A 16,935-nucleotide genomic window follows, 5' to 3' on the forward strand; every position below is an offset into this window, starting at 1 on the left:
GTTGAGAAACAGATCGGAATTGAAGTCCTTTTTTACTATCAGTCTACACTTTCACTTTCACATTCTTCTTCTTATATTTTTTGCGATTCACATTTTTCATCCATATCGCCACCAACTGGGCAGGGAGGAGAATTTATAATTACCTAAATATTCATCTGTTTCTCAACCACTCCTGTAATATCACTTCTGGAGATATATACACCGATAAGCCACAACATTAAAACCACCTGCCTAATATTGTGTAGGTGCCAGACAGGCTGCTTTGACTAAATGTGGTGAGAAGAATAGCATCTCTGAATGCTATTCTGAGATGCGGGTTGGCGCTGTTTCGGTGGCACGAGGGGAACTACACTATTAGGCAGGTGGTTTTAATGTTGTGGCTGATCGGTGTACTTAACCACTGGCGTCCTATGGATTGCGTTTATGGTGCCTTTATGTGCTTTTTAGAGCTTTAAAATGTTGGTAGCCATTCACATGCATTGTGAGGATCTGCAGAGCTGAGATATTCTTATAAAAATCTTTGTGTTCAGGAGAAGAAAGTCATACACATCTGGGATGGCATGAGCGTGACTAAATAATAAGAGAATTTTCATTTTTTGGTGAACTATTACTTTAAATACACATCACCTCTGTTTTTTGGAGTATACATGCTGGACAAAGCCGAGCTACTATTGCATTATCTAGATCTGTTAGCCCGAGTTCGCAAAAAACAGACTGTTACGATTTCAGCCAACTGTTTACATGACATTTTAAAAAACAAATAGTCCTACTGAAATTGAACTTTTAAAGTGCATGTACTGAGTACTGAGTGATACATATGCCATGAAACTCCTCAGTTTTGCTATAACACCTTGTCTTTCTTTCAGATCACGAATAAGAGTAAGCAATCTATGACAGCCCTGCTCTTTAGCATCAATGATGCTTTTTCTGGCTGGCTTCTTATGCTGCTCATCGGACTCATGTCAGGTCAGCCCACGTCTGTCTCACTCTCTGTTTAATTCCTTGCTTCCTATTTGCATTCTCACTTCTTGATTATAGTCAGACATACTTAGGGTGGCCAGACATCCAGTTTTTCCCAGGACAGTGAAAAAATGGTGTTTTGTCCCGTATTTCCCCTCTCCTAAAATTTCTCTATCACCTATGCGGCTTTCAAAGGTAACCATGGATACGGCTTGTAAAACCAATAAAATCACACTGTTATTTGAAGTACATGATTGGATTAAACTATCCAATCACAATCCCCTATCAATAGACATCCAGTTAGTGAACTGACTGAAGAGTCAGTTGAAAGATGAAATTGCGTCTGGAAAAATTGCATGTACATTTAATGAGGATCTTCAAAAAGAGTTTAAATTTCTAAAAAAGGAGTCACAAACAGAGCCTAGTAAAGTGAGGTGTGAGATTTGTAGAGCTCGCTTTTCCATCACCCATGGAGGCCGCACCTGAAGCAAAGTTCCGAATCTGACATGGTGCACGCAAGTGGAGGACTTATTTCTTATCATTCTGTTGTGCACGGCCATAACTTTGCACATTCATGACCTGAGAAAAGTCTTGCAGACCAGGCTGGAGGAATCATTCATACCCTCTGACATTAAAAAGCAGTTGGATGCCCTGGTTGAATCTGGTTACATGCGAGCGGATGATTTCTTTTGTGCAGTGAGAAACTTTTATTCAGCATCAGTGGATTACCTCCAAAATTGAAGCCGCTCATTGGAGAACACAGAAAAACTTGAGTTGGCCCTACTGAGAGACATCCCAGAGTGGAAAGACATTCAGAGCAGCCTCGAACAATTCCACTCCAGAATCCCCACTCTCAGTTTGATTGATGACAACACGCACTTTGATGAGTGGGCTTGCGTAAAAAAAATTCACTCGTTGCATCACCGAGTGGAACATGAACAAGACGGCCATGTGTTAGATGGACAGACGCTTTTCATGAGCTGGAGAGCAAGACCATCAACTTCGGTGTCCTAGCCAAGATTGTGGAGTTTGTTTTATGCCTACCTTGAACATCTGCATCTGTGGATCGTGTGTTCTCATTAATGAACACAGCAGGGACACCAGATAAATCTCGGTTTAGTGTAACAGTCATGAAGGCAATGCTTTTCGTGCATCTTAATTTTGGACTGGACTGCTCTGCATTTTACGATAAATTCTTGAAAGACAAGCGCACACTGAGAAAAATTGCTGCCAGCGAAAAGTACAAGGTGACAACAGTTACAGATGCGGATGCACCCTCTACTTTGCATTGATCTGCGCCTAGGTAAGGATACATCAATTTCATTTATGTTGGGAGGGGGCTGTCCTGTTTTCCACAAGCAGGAATCTGGTCACCCTAGACATACTGTTTTTCATCAACTAAATAATCCTTTTACGCTTTAGCCTCTTACTATTTAAGTACAATAAAGGTTTTGTATTCAAAGGCTTTTAGTCCACATCTGCTGTGTTATAAAAAGAGTTATAAAAGTAATGAGGATTTGTTATTGTGTGAAAATGTGTTTTATGCTGTGATTTGAAGGCCTCATGTGTCCCATATCTTCCCTTTTCAGGGGCATTGGCTGGAGGGATAGACATTGCCGCCCATTGGATGACAGACCTGAAAGAGGGTGTGTGCCTTAACGGGTTCTGGTTTAACCATGAGCACTGCTGCTGGGCATCCAATGAGACTACTTTCCAGGAAAGAGACAAGTGTCCTCAGTGGAGAAGCTGGGCAGAACTCATGGTTGGAGTCAGTGAGGTGGGTTTTATATTCCATCTATAGTACATAGGCACACTTCATGGCAGAAATCCACGTTACCAATAGTAAAAGCAAAAGAGTGAAAAAGAGTGTTATGTGTGAAGTGAAATGTAATGATTTCATCACCATTTAGTTGTTTGCTACTTTAAACATCAAGTACTTTATACTGAGTTTTATAATGCATTTCTTCATGGACATGAGAAATCTTGTTGACCAGATGAAAGGCAGATGTATTATTTGTAACTTTCTGTCTGATTCTGATAACAAGTCTCAGAAAGTTTTCTGTGAAGCAGATTGAAATGAGTTCTAGGTGACTCACTTTCCTGTTGATTAGATCTCTTCACTTACACAACTATTCCTCTCTGCTCCAGGTCCACTTTAGCAGGAATATCACCCCCTTGTGGTGTAAAGCAAAGCTGTAATATTCATCTTTGATCGCAATACAACACTTATTTTCCATAGTAGATAATTTTCTTTTTTTTCTTTTTTTATTATAGATTTAAAAATGCAGAGCCATTAATTTAGTAAAATGACTGATTGAAAATACACAACAAATACTGAAATGTGCTTGTTCTGGTTATAAATTGAATTGTGACCGAAACACTAATGAAATATTTTTATGGCCTTTTATGCTGAAAATAATAAGCTTTAAAAAGTCAACATGAAATGGCATTAGAAACCCATTTTACTTGTGTAATGTGACTAATTTACACGTGAAATAAATGTTAGGTGGGACTTTATCCATCGGGAATTGATTGAATAGTGAAAAGTGGGTGAGCGATGGCTGGAGGAGAGGGGTTAAAACTTAAGCCAAAAAGGAAAGTTGTTTCAGAGTGGAGCAAGTTGCTATGACTGGATGAAAGATTACGAAGAATTTTTTTCTTTGGAATAACATGAACCAATGAATCATGCACAATCAGACCAGGAACATTTATTAAGAAAGTAAATGTCTGAATAAATGTGGCCTTTTAGTTTGTATATGTCCTAGAGGGTGTGACAGTGTATCAGCTGCTTTGACTTCAGCTTTATCCTGTGTGTGTCCTACAGGGGGCTAGTGCCTATGTGGTGAATTATCTGATGTATGTGTGCTGGGCTCTTTTCTTCGCCTGCCTGGCTGTGACTCTGGTGAGAGCCTTCGCCCCTTATGCTTGTGGTTCAGGAATTCCAGAGGTGAGACTCTCTTTAAAAACTCTGTCCTACTTCTGTCCTACTTCTTTTCATTATTGTCTCAAATCACCCCTCCTCCAGCAATGGTATCTTTATAGTTAATTACCGATGTTCATGAAGTGTTTTCCCCTGACCATCTGTCAAACCATTGGTTGCAAAAGTAGGTTTGCAAAGATCTGAGTTTGCACACGTGTGGTCGGTCTGTCTGGAAATGGCCCTGACATCCTGCCTGAAGCTAATCACTGTGTAAATCATACTGAACTTTTCTGTAACTGATTTTCTTTCTCTCTCTGATCTGATCTGGATGCAAAGAAAAACACAAATGCATAAATACAGAACCTGTTATTAATGGGCATACACAAGCACAGAAAGACAGCAAGAGAGGGGGGTCACTCACTCTGTGTACAGTAGTGTCTGCTTTTTATCAGTTCTGCAGTACTTTTAACAGTGAAGTGTGTAATTTCTGGTACACAAGCAGCACCAAAATGGAATTGCATAAGTAGTTATGGTTTCCAAACAGTTATTCCTCAGTCTTGTTTTCTCGTGTTTTCTCAAGAAATTATATTATAGCCTCTGTGGGTGTGGTAATGTTTTTTTTTTGGTGGTTAGGGAATTGAACAGACCACTGACCCCTAAGTATTAAACAAATGTGCGTAACTCGTCCTGCACCATTTACTGACATGAATGGTAAATTGTATGCCTTGATGAGACGTGTGCTTATACTTAAATTGTTCAGACTTATGATTTTCACCAAATGGGCAAAAATAAATAAATAAAAAAATATCCCCTAGATTTATATGAAAGGAAGGATCCGAGCCTTATTTAGGGTCCAGAATATTATAGAGACTTGGGGTTTGACTTGCAACCCCCTAGTAACTACACAGAACACCCTAACAGCCACCCACATCACCCTAGCATGGTGCTGCTAGTGGCGTGGAAGTTTCATACTTCAGCTTCGCAGACTGTAACGCTCCCTTTTTAAGCACAAAACAGTGATCCAGACATTAGTAGAAAATGTTATTGCTGTCCAATCCCTGTTCAAAGTCAGAGGCAGAGAGACAGACTGGATCATCTTTTCTTTGTGTTTATAATTATTTGTCAGTTTTAGAGTTTTCTTTCATGTTTCAGATGTTTAAAATGATTTCAGATGCGCAACCACAATTGCTTCTGCACTCTAACACTGGCAGAGAGAACAATTAAGCTTTTTTTAAAATCCACACTGTCTGTCTGAAAATGTACGATTATTATATTTGTACTCTTATGTTCTGCATACATAGAGACTCGCCTGTAATGTGTTAAACTATTTTCTTTATTCAGCAGCATAAGCGCTACATGCTTCATGTAGCTGTGACACTTGTATAATACTTTTAGTTGTGTAGCTCCCACCTTACCATAGTTCAATGGCTCCATCTATTGGCTCAACTATATCATAACATCTCCCTTCATATAACAAAGGAAAGTTCTTACCTTGAACACAACAAATTTAACCAGGGCAATCAATAACCTGATCAGCAGGTAGAAAAGATTTAACTGTTAGTCTATGATGAATAGCTTGATGAAAAGTTATTCTAGCATAACATTATTCTGCAAATGTAAATCATGAAGATTTTACTCAATTGCCTGAATGTCTCTTTTTTTTTTTCTCTCTCTCTCACTTTTTTCTCTTACATAACATAGTTGTCAGAGTATCTAGCAGGCCTTTTGATGTTGAATCTGGTTCTTGTGTGTTTTAGAACCGGGTCTATAGGGGGTAAGGCAGCTTCTCTGTTTGTGACTTGCTGTGCTGTGTCCTCTGGGAAGTCTTGGGACTCTCCTGTGCCCAAGTAGTCATTCTTTGGAGTGGGTTGGTCTGCTGGTGTGGTGATTTTGAACTGTTCAGGTACTGGACAGATGTCTTTTCTGTTACGACGGTATTTCTTGCCTTTCACTAGCATGATGTAGGAACGGCCACTGAGTTTGTCAATACAAATGCCAAGCGCCCATGTGCTGGTTGAGTTGTTAGGGTGTAAGGACCCTCACTGTCTCTCCTTGAATTATGCTTGGCATATCGCAGGCTGTAGTGTCATAGCGCTGCTTCACTGCCGTGCCCTTGGCTAGTTTTCTTGTGACAATATCTTCCACCACTTTAGGATGCAGTAGTGCCTCTCCAGTAGGTAGGTTGGTGCGTATTCGCCTTGATAAGGGGATGATGTAACATGAGTAAAGTCCCATTCTCGCAAATTGTTGAAAATCCATGCCGCTGAAGAGTGGGCCATTGTCGGTGAAAACCTCAAGGGGAATTCCATGTCTGCTGAACTGTCCTTTGCAGCATTCAATGACTGTAGGTGAGGTGTAGTCTCCCAGTAGTCAGAGTAATAATCCACCATGATTAGGAACCTTAAACCATGGGAGGTGAGGGATTGGTGTGGAATCAGAGTTTCTTTTTGCTGTCTCACTTGGATAGAGTTGCATGTGGCACAGCTGCTGACACATTTTTTGCATCAAATGTGATGCCTGGCCAGTAGACTGCCTTACGAGCATTTCTCAGGCTAGCCTCAATTCCAGAGTGCCCAGTGTGGATTTTTTGTAGAAAGACAGCGCAAAGCTTCAGGAATGAAAATCCTCTGTCCTTTGAATATCAGGCCACTGTCCCATGCAAGTTCTTTCTTGCATGTCCGGAAAGGTAGAAGCAAGCGTTTGACTGCATGTTTGTGGTTGGGCCACCCATGTTTAATGCGAACATGTAGTTTGTGAAACAGCGGGTCTTTGGCAGAGTGGGTTGTGATGGTTTCCAGTGTCTTTGTAGAGATGTTGATGCAGCTGGAGTGGCTTACTTGTTCAAAGTCTTGTGAGGTTAGGCCCATTGCATAGACTGAGGCTGGTGTCTGCATTTGTGAGTGTGTCATGCTCGCTTGAGGTTTTCTGTAGAGAAAGTTGGCGACATCCAAATCCTCGCCTGGTTTGTACTGCAGTTGTATCTGGTATCACTGTAGTCTCCGTAACATCCTCTGTAATTGCTTGGGTACTGTCAGCAAGGGCTTTTTGAAGATCGCTTCAAGTGGCCTGTGATCACTAGAACAGTAATATGCTCTCTACCATGCAGATATTGGTCATTTATCAAAAGCAAAGACAACGGAGAGGCATTCTTTCTCTATCTGTGCGTATGGGGTCAGTGTTTTGGACGCAAATGCAACAGGTTGTCCATTCTGTAGGAGGGCTGCCCCTAAGCCTCTCTCGCTGGCATCACATTGCAGAGTGACTTCCTCTTTGAGGTCATAGTATTTAACTACAGGGTAGTGAGTGACTAAATCCTTGATCTTATCCAGAGCTGCATCGTGCTGTTGTAGCTAAGTCCATTCGACATTCTTGTCTGTCAGGCGTCTGAGAGTTTCACATATGTCCGAGAGATGGGGTAGGAACTTTGACAAGTAATTCACAAACCCCAGGAGCCTCTGGAGGGATTTTACATCAGTAGGTGTCTGCATGTTCTGTATTGCAGCTATTTTCTCTGGGTCAGGGGGCGTAGGCCCTCATTTGTGAGGAGGTGACCCATGTATGTCACACTAGGGAGCTTCAACCTAAGTTTCTTTTTGTTTAGCTTCAAATTGACTTCCCTAGCTCTCTGTAGCAGGGCTGAGATATTTCGATCATGATCTGCCATTTTGCTTCTTTGGTAGTGTTGCCGCACACATAGACGAGAATGTCATCTGCAATCACGCTGACCCTGGCCCTGCAATGCTTCATGTTGTCTCCTTTGGTACTCTTCAGCTGCTGGTTTGATTCCAAATGGTATCCTAAGCCACCTGTATCTTCCTTCAGGTGTCCAGAATATGTTGAGGTAGCTGCTGGCTTTATCCAACTTTATTTGCCAATAACAATCTTTTGCATCTAGAACTGAAAATATTTTTGCATTGACTATTTCTGGAAGGATCTTTTCAATTGTGGGCATCTGGTAGTGTGATCTCAGTGGGGTGGGGTCAGTGCAGATGTATAGCTTGTCATTCTTTTCTATAGCCACCATATAGCTGATCCGTGGTGTTGGTTCCGTAAATTTAGCGATAAACCCCCTTTTGTTCCATTTCACGTATGGCTTTGTGACTTTTGATTTGATGGGAATTTGATGGTCTTAGCAACTGCTGCACATGCTGGACTGTGGGGTCAACCTCAAGGTATAGCTCCCCTGGGAGGCATCATAATCCATCAAACACGTCCTCATACATGGAGATGATTTCTTCCGTTGTGCTGGTTGCATCTGCAGCAGGTGCTCATTGTGTGTTTACATTATGTATCACATGGTTGGTAGTTACCTGGAGTAAATTGAGCTTCTGGCAGGTTTCAGATGAAAGCAGCGGTATCTGTGATGTCTCCATTACTTGAAATCTGAGGATGTATATGCGTCCTTCATGGTCTGCTTTGAGGTCACATTCTCCCTTTGGCTTAATTAGCGTGCAATCATACAGCTTGAGTGTGGCTTTGAGCATTAAGGTTGGATTGCCATCTTGCAGTAGGCGTTGGAGGTCGCAAAAGCCAGTTACATTGACCATGGAGCCTGTATCTAGCTGGCACTTCAAGGTACAATGGGGATCATCATTGAATGACTTGTCATTGTGTGGGGCCAGCTTCAGGTTGATGAACCATTTACAGGTGCATCTCAATAAATTAGAATGTCGTGGACAAGTTCATTTATTTCAGTAATTCAACTCAAATTGTGAAACTCGTGTATTAAATAAATTCAGTGCACACAGACTGAAGTAGTTTAAGTCTTTGGTTCTTTTAACTGTGACGATTTTGGCTCACATTTAACAAAAACCCACCAATGCACCTGTATATTTGTTGGCTTGCATGCAGTTTACATGTGAGATGTACCACATTGCATCAACTTGTTCTTCGGACTGGGTATCCTCCTCCACCAGATTCAGCTGTGGTTTATATTGTCTTTGTTTACAAACATGCGCAAAATGATTCCATTTGCCACAGGCCTTACAGGTTACTCCATATGCTGGATTTTGCATGCAGTGATCCACAGTAAGGACAGGAATTGTTATGTTTTTTGTGATCCTCCACTATGTTTTTCTGTGTGGACCCCTGCCTGCAACATTCAGAGTAGTTTTCATGGGAAGTAAAGTTAAAGGCGTCTTTCCGTTCAGCTCCATCTATTTTCTGTATCTGCAATTGTGCCTGTTAACTCATGCAACACGTCTATAACCGCAGCTAGTGTGAGCTTTGGTTCCTGTAACATCCATGCTTGTGCGCTTAAATCTTTTGTGGCTATGACCAACTGGCTGTGGATCAGCTCTTCTGTCAATGCACCAAATTCACATGTGTCTGCTAATTTCCTTAGCTTGGTTATGAACTGGTGTCTCACACTGAGTTTGTTTACAGTCATTAAACACAAACCTTTCGTAGATCACGTTCCTGCATGGTTCAAAATGTGATTGCAGTGCATCCAGTATTTTAGTCGGATCCTCCCTGTCTGCCAGTGGCATGTGTAGGTGGCATTGGAGCTGGTGGCATTCCTTTCCCATTACTGTTAGGAGTGTGGCAACACAAACCTTTTAGTCTTTTTTTTTTTTCTAGGCCCGTGGCAATCTCATAGTTTTCCCACTGTACACGAAAAAACATCAAGTTGCTGTATGCATCTCCCTTCATCTCCATGAGTTCAGGAACTGCGATACTGTATGCCATAGCTGATAATTTGACTTGACTGTACAAGGAACAAAATTATACAAACACGTTATCCGTCAGTAGACTCATTAATTACTTGCTTGGTTGACTTGAGTGGTCTTTCAAGAACTATACACTTCCAAAGTGAGGAAAAAGGCTGGAAAAATCACTCTGGACCCCACTCACCCTGCCCACTACCTTTTTGAACTGTTGCCTTCTGGCTGACGTTTCAGAGCTCTGAGCACCATAACCGTCAGGCACAGGAACAGTTGTTTCCCTCAGGCTATCCATCTCATGAACAGTTGAATTGCCCCATTGAGCAATAACTATGTGCAATACACAGTTTAGTCTTTGTTTATATTTATCCAACACATCCAACCTCTTCTGCCATTTCATTCCTCTGGGAAAAAAAAACAAAAAAAAAAAACATTTGCACTTTACATAACAGATTTATATTTGCACTGTACATAACAGATAACAGATTTGTATTAGATTGCACTATGTATGTGTGTGTGTCTGTGTGTATGTACATATGTGTATAACTATTTTTTGTTATTCTCTGTCTTGCTGCTGTTTTTGTATTGTTTTTGTATTGTTGTACACTGAAAGCTCCTATCACCAAGACAAATTCCTTGTATGTGTAAGCATACTTGGCAATAAAACTGATTCTGATTCTTTGTTGGTTCTGACCTCTGACACCATGTTTTATGTTCAGCATACACAGAGACTCGCCTGTAATGTGTTAAACAGGTACTACTGACTTAAATTAAGGAGGAGTTATCTGTTGAGATTTAAGGCCAGTATAATTTTAAAATGATCTGTGCATCTCAGTCAGTTCACTAGTTCAGCAGTCAGGGCACTGATCAGTGAGTCAGTCATTTTAAGGGCTGTCTCATTCGCAAAATCGTTCCAGTACACTGAAATGTTCACTCCCTAAAAAATACCACAATGCACCGTAAAAAACGGAGTATCGTTGCTCAATATGTTCCCTTACCGGAAACGTTGTCATGTCTTCTGAAGTCTCTTAAGTCATTAGAAGACGAGCACAAGTGTTAAACTATGAAGTCCAAACCTTATTTTCTCTTTAAAAGATATGTTGTTTGTAATGTCATTCATTCATAATTACCATGAAAATGAAACAATCTTTTAAATATTTGAGTTGTTAAAAGAAGGTTTAAAATACACTCCAATATATTTGTATTTTTTTATTTGTCATTTATGTTATAATAACACTGTACGTTTGAATATCTTCAATGAAAATTAACGATAGTGTCATTTATACAGCGATGGAGCTGATTAATAACAGCTGTGCTTGAATGCGCGAGCTCGTTAAATGTTCAGTGGATCAGTATCCTTAGCAGTGCCTGAATTCATGTTCACAATATTCTGATTCATGACATAGGGAGCTAGGGAGCGAATTGAGACACAGGACTAGTCTCTTTAAGAAGTGTTCATATGCTAAGAATATCTGATCCAATAAATGATAACTGTTCCTCAAGTCTAGGTAAGGGAACTAGTTCCTAGTTTAGGGATAATTTCAAAACAAATCCTTTAACCCTTGTGTTGTTTTCGTTTGTGTTAACACCTTTTGTGTTCCTTGTCACAAATGACCGGCCCACTAAGATTGTTAATAAATCTCTTATATTGCATATATTATCCCAAGATATTGTATTTAGATCGTTTTGTCAACATCTTTAGTAATTGTGACAGGTTTTGTACTTTTTTATTTTTTTTTACATATTTTTAAAAATATATATTTTCTATTTATAGAAAGATTAATTGAACTGAGCTTATACTGCACTATTGGGGGCCACTTTCTGCATTTTTTTTTTTTTACAAATAATAATAATTATGTAATACATTAATAAACTTTACAATGCATATAGCTGATTCTACCAATTCTTTGTTATTAACAATTTTTATTGATTCCGTTCACAAAATAAATAAACATAACAGAAAATACTGAATCAAATTATACACATTAAGCCCCCTCCCCGACACTCTAATGGTCATAATTAATTAGAACATAAAAAACCTTAAAAAAAGTATGCTTTCAAAAAACAATAAGAATGTACATACACATTTAAAACTACAAAACCCTCTCCACTGCCCCTCTCCGAGAACCCTCCAAAATGGCCAAATATCTACCCCACTTCCTATTAAACAAATCCCATTTTCCCAGCCTTCTATATATCACCTCCTTGAATGCCACCATCCCGCCAATCTCTTTGCACCACTCCTGAATTGAGGGTGCTCCAGCTGACTTCCATCCCCTGAGAATGATCCGTCTGCCGATCATAACTCCGGCTAAGACCCAATTTATTATGTCTATCCTCTATATTAATGACCGCACCATCGCCTAAGATACAGAGTCTGGGGCAAAATGAAAATTGTGTCCAATACGTCACACACAAAGCTCTGAACCCTCAACAAAAATTCTTGGATCTTAACACCACCAAAAAACATGGGTTTTGTCCCCATCTTCTGATTGGCATCGCCAGCAAGTGGGTGTGTCTTTAAGACCAAGCCTATACAATCTAGAGGGGGTCCAATAGAATCGATGTAAAATCTTGAATTGCACAAGGCGCACCCTTGCATCTCTAGATGTAGACTTGACATTTTTTAGAATCCTAGCCCACACTCCCTCCTCCAATACCAAGTTTAAATCTTTCTCCCATAATCTCTTGAGAGAAGTTGAAGCTCTGTCCCCCAGACTCTGAATTAGCAGGGAGTAATACACTGATGCCTCATGACCTTTTCCAAAAGCAGTAATCACTGCTCCCAGAGTATCTGCCGCTTTATGGGGGTGCATGCTACTCCCAAAAATAGTACAGAGCAGGTGGCGCAGCTGTAAATACCTAAAGAACTGAGATCTGGGAATCCTAAAATGTTGAACCATATTTTCAAAGGATCTCAACACTCCACTCTCATATAGGTCACAAGCATATTAACCTCCCTCACAATCCACTCTGACCAGCAGAAAAGGGTTTTATTAATACATAATTTTGGGTTCAGCCATATGCTCGAGGCAACATTTAAATAAATGTCCGAATCAAACACTTTGGCACTTTTGTCCATACCGAGTGCAAATGCGACATAACGGGGTGTAACTTAACTTCTCCAGTTAGTTTAATAGAAAGGCTTTGCAATGGCGAAATAGGGGCAAGAATTTCCTGTTCAATACAAAACCAGGGAGGGGCTCTCTCAGGTGGAAGTGACCAATTAACCGAATGCATAATAATAAAACAAAATCTCGGGTAGACCTAGCCCAGCTTTGTCAATCGGCCTATGTAACTTATTGAAATGTAATCTGGGACGTTTACCGTTCCAAATGAAGGACTTCGCTATGCTATCAAATTGCTTGAAATAAGAGAGGGGGGCATCTCCAGGGAGAGATTGTTGAATTTTGGAATACAATTAATTTTAATAACAATAACCTTCCCAATCATAGATAAATGTAATGAAGCCCACCTGCCCACATAGCTCGAAAACCTTTTTATTAAGGTTCAAAATTAACTCTAAATCACACAAATTTGCTGGGAATAAAATGCCCAAATACTTAATGCCCTGTTTGGGCCACTGGAAGGCGCCCGTCTAAAAAGCCGTTACTGTGCAGTACGCTGTCAGAGCCAAAGCTTCGGATTTAGACCAATTGACTCTGTATCCTGAGAACTTAGAAAAGGAATTAATAATTCTGTGGAGGCAAGGCAAAGATCTAGTGGGTTCGGAGACGAATAATAAAATATCATCTGCGTAAAGTAAAAGCTTATGCGCCATACCTCCCGCCACCACCCCTGGAAAATCATCCTTCTTTCTTATCGTGGCTGCTAATGGTTCCAGGGCAAGACAGAACAATAATGAGGAATGAGGGCATCACTGCCAAGTGTCCCTATCCAGAGTAAAATAATCTGAAATTAATCTATTTGTACCGCTGCTAGAGGGTGTCTATAAAGTAACTTAATCCATCCAATAAAAGTATTTCCAAACCCATACATTTCCAAAATCTTAAAAAGATAATCCCATTCTACCATATCAAACGCCTTTTCGGCTTCAAGTGAGATGGCAGCGACCGGAGTCTGATCATTCTCCACTGACCACATGATATTGATGAAATGCCAAATGTTATCAGAAGAGCTGCAGCCCCAAATAAACCCCACCTGATCTATATGTATAAGAGATATCATAACTTTACTTAATTGGTAAGCCAAAATATTTGACAATATTTTAACGTCTAGCTGGATCAGGGAAATTGGACGGTAACTCTAACACTCATTTGGATCTTTGTCCTTTTTAAGAATCAGACTGATCCGGGCTTTCCATTCTTTAATGATTCCATATAAACTTCTAACAAAAGTGGAGCCAGTTCTGTAGCATAAGATCTAAAAAATTCAGCGGCAAAGCCATCTGGCCCCAGAGCCTTGCGTATAGGCAAGGCCTTAATTACCTTGCCAAGCTCCTCCAACGTTATCTCATAATCAAGATAATTTTTTTGCTCAGTCGTCAGTTTAGGGAGTTCTAATGGTTCCACAAAGTTTCTAATATCTTCATCAGTAGACGAAGACGTGGAACTATAGAGATCAAGATAGAATTCTTTAAAAGCATTATTAATATCAATGGCCGAGGTAAATATTTCTCCACCAGCAGATTTCACTGAGGGAATGGTAGAAAAAGACTCTCTCTGCTTTATATACATTTGTGCTCAAAAGTTTGCATACCCTTGGAGAATTGGTAATATATGTACCATTTTTAAACAAAACATGAGTGAGCAGGCAATACACATTTCTTTTATTTCTTATGGGATTCATATTCAACTGTAGGTTATAACAGAATGGCACAATCATAAAACAAAACATGACAACAAAGAAAAAAATGAAATGACCCCTGTTCAAAAGTCTGCATACCCTTAGTTCTTAATACTGTGTATTGCCCCCTTTAGCATCAATGACAGCATGCAGTCTTTTGTAATAGTTGTCTATGAGGCCCCAAATTCTTGCAGGTGGTATACCTGCCCATTCGTCTTGGCAAAATGCCTCCAGGTCATGCAAAGTCTTTGGTCGTTTTGCATGAACCACACGTTTGAGATCTCCCAAGAGTGACTTGATGATATTAAGGTCAGAAGACTGTGATGGCCACTCCAGAACCTTCACTTTTTTCTGCTGTAACCACTGGAGGGTCAACTTGGCCTTATGCTTAGGGTCATTGTCATGCTGGAAAGTCCAAGAGTGTCCCATGCACAGCTTTCGTGCAGAAGAATGCAAATTGTCTGCCATTATTTTCTGATAACATGCTTCATTCATCTTGCCATCAATTTTCACAAGATTCCCAGTGTCTTTAGAGCTTACACACCCCCAAAACATCAGTGAACCACCACCATGCTTCACAGTGGGGATGGTATTCTTTTCACTATAGGCCTTGTTGACCCCTCTCCAAACATAGCGCTTATGGTTGTGACCATAAAGCTCTATTTTGGTCTTGTCACTCCAAATTACAGTGTGCCAGAAGCTGTGAGGAGTGTCAAGGTGTTGTCAGGCGTATTGTAACAGGGCTTTTTTGTGGCATTTGTGCAGTAAAGGCTTCTTTCTGGCAACTCGACCATGCAGCTCATTTTTGTTCAAGTATCGTGATTTTGTGCTCCTTGAAACAACCACACTGTCCTTTTCCAGAGCAGCCTGTATTTCTCCTGAGGTTACCTGTGTTTTGTTTTTTTTTGTATTCCAAACAATTCTTCTGGCAGTTGTGGCTAAAATCTTTCTTGGTCTACCTGACCTTGGCTTGGTATCAAGAGATCCCCAAATTTTCCACTTCTTAATAAGTGGTTGAACAGTACTGAGTGGCATTTTCAAGGCTTTGGGTATCTTTTTATATCCTTTTCCATCTTTATAAAGTTCCATTACCTTGTTACGCAGGTCTTTTCACAGTTCTTTTCTGCTCCCCATGGCTTAATATCTAGCCTGCTCAGTGCATCCACATGAGAGCTAACAAACTCATTGACTATTTATACACAGACACTAATTGCAATTTAAAAAGCCACAGGTGTGGGAAATTAACCTTTATTTTCCATTTAAACCTGTGTGTGTCACCTTGTGTGTCTGTAACAAGGCCAAACATTCAAGGGTATGTAAACTTTTGATCAGGGCCATTTGGATGATTTCGGATATCATTATGATTTAAAAAGGAGCCAAACAACTATGTGATGATAAATGGCTTCATATGATCACTATCCTTAAATAAAAGACAGTTGTTTTTGCATGATCAGTCATATTTTCAAAATCAATGCCACAATTTCACAATTTCTGCTAGGGTATGCAAACTTTTGACCACAACTGTATCTAGCCAAAAGCTTCCCTGCTTTGTCCCCCAACTCAAAGTATGACTGTCTTGCCCTGAATAGCCAAAACTCCACCTTCCGCAACAAAATAGTATTATATCTGTATTTCAATCGGGTCAATTCTCTGAGGCCATCAGACGACATTCGGTGCCTCAGCTCTGCCTCGGCACTTTTAATATTCCCTTCCAACTCCATGAGTTCTCGTGCTTTGGATTTTGTGGTGAATGAGGCATACTGTATGATCCGACCCCTAAGAACTGCCTTAAGTGCCTCCCAAGCCACGCCCACAGAGGATCCATATAAACATTGATTTCAGCCTCTAACATTTGTTGGAATTCAGGATTTTGCAAAAGGGATACATTAAAGTGCCAACTATATGATTTCCTCTTCTCCATATGTGGAAACACCTCTAAACTCACCAGGGTGTGATCTGAGACTAAAATGATTCCAATTGAGCAATCAACAACAGATGAAATGAGGGATTTATATAATATATATATATATATATATATATATATATATATATATATATATATATATATATATATATATATATATATATATATATATATATACATATACACTGTATATATATATATAATATAAAATCTATTCTAGAATAAATCTTTTGGACTAATGAAAAAAATTTATAGTCCCTACCAGATGGGTTCAAAAGTCTGCAAATATCTGTAAGACCAAGATTTTTACACATCCTGTGAAGCATCAATGTTGCTCTAGGGGTCTTACACACTTTTGCTTCACTATGATGGACTGAGTCCATCAATAGATTAAAGTCTTCTCCCAATATCATATAATGAGGGGTGCCAGCGGCTTGCAACATCCCTTCAAGATCTATAAACTTTAGCCAAAATAAGACTTTGCCTCTGAATTTCTGCTAAAACAATAATGACTCTTCCTCATTTATCTTTTAATCTATTTGAGACATTTGATTTGTAGATGCTTCATTATCAGTGTAATGACTCCCCTGCTATTACTTGAGCCAGCACTAAAGAAAACATGTCCACCCCATATCTTCCCAAAACAGCTTCCTGTGGGGAAA

The 16,935-nt window shown here is 39.9% G+C and overlaps 1 protein-coding gene across 5 annotated transcripts in view; it reads left to right on the forward strand.

Moving 5' to 3' along the window:
* The window catches only part of LOC127455175 (H(+)/Cl(-) exchange transporter 5-like), a 44,947-nt gene that overhangs the window by 9,015 nt on the left and 18,997 nt on the right, over positions 1 to 16,935 (forward strand). For all 5 annotated transcript variants that reach the window (XM_051722844.1, XM_051722854.1, XM_051722862.1 and 2 more), the window contains 3 exons: positions 867 to 966; positions 2,550 to 2,737; positions 3,785 to 3,907. In XM_051722844.1, the coding sequence (XP_051578804.1) occupies positions 867 to 966; positions 2,550 to 2,737; positions 3,785 to 3,907 (411 nt within the window). The remainder of the gene's footprint in view (positions 1 to 866; positions 967 to 2,549; positions 2,738 to 3,784; positions 3,908 to 16,935) is intronic.

The sequence above is a fragment of the Myxocyprinus asiaticus genome, chromosome 2 (assembly GCF_019703515.2).
Source record: "Myxocyprinus asiaticus isolate MX2 ecotype Aquarium Trade chromosome 2, UBuf_Myxa_2, whole genome shotgun sequence".
NCBI lineage: Eukaryota > Metazoa > Chordata > Actinopteri > Cypriniformes > Catostomidae > Myxocyprinus > Myxocyprinus asiaticus.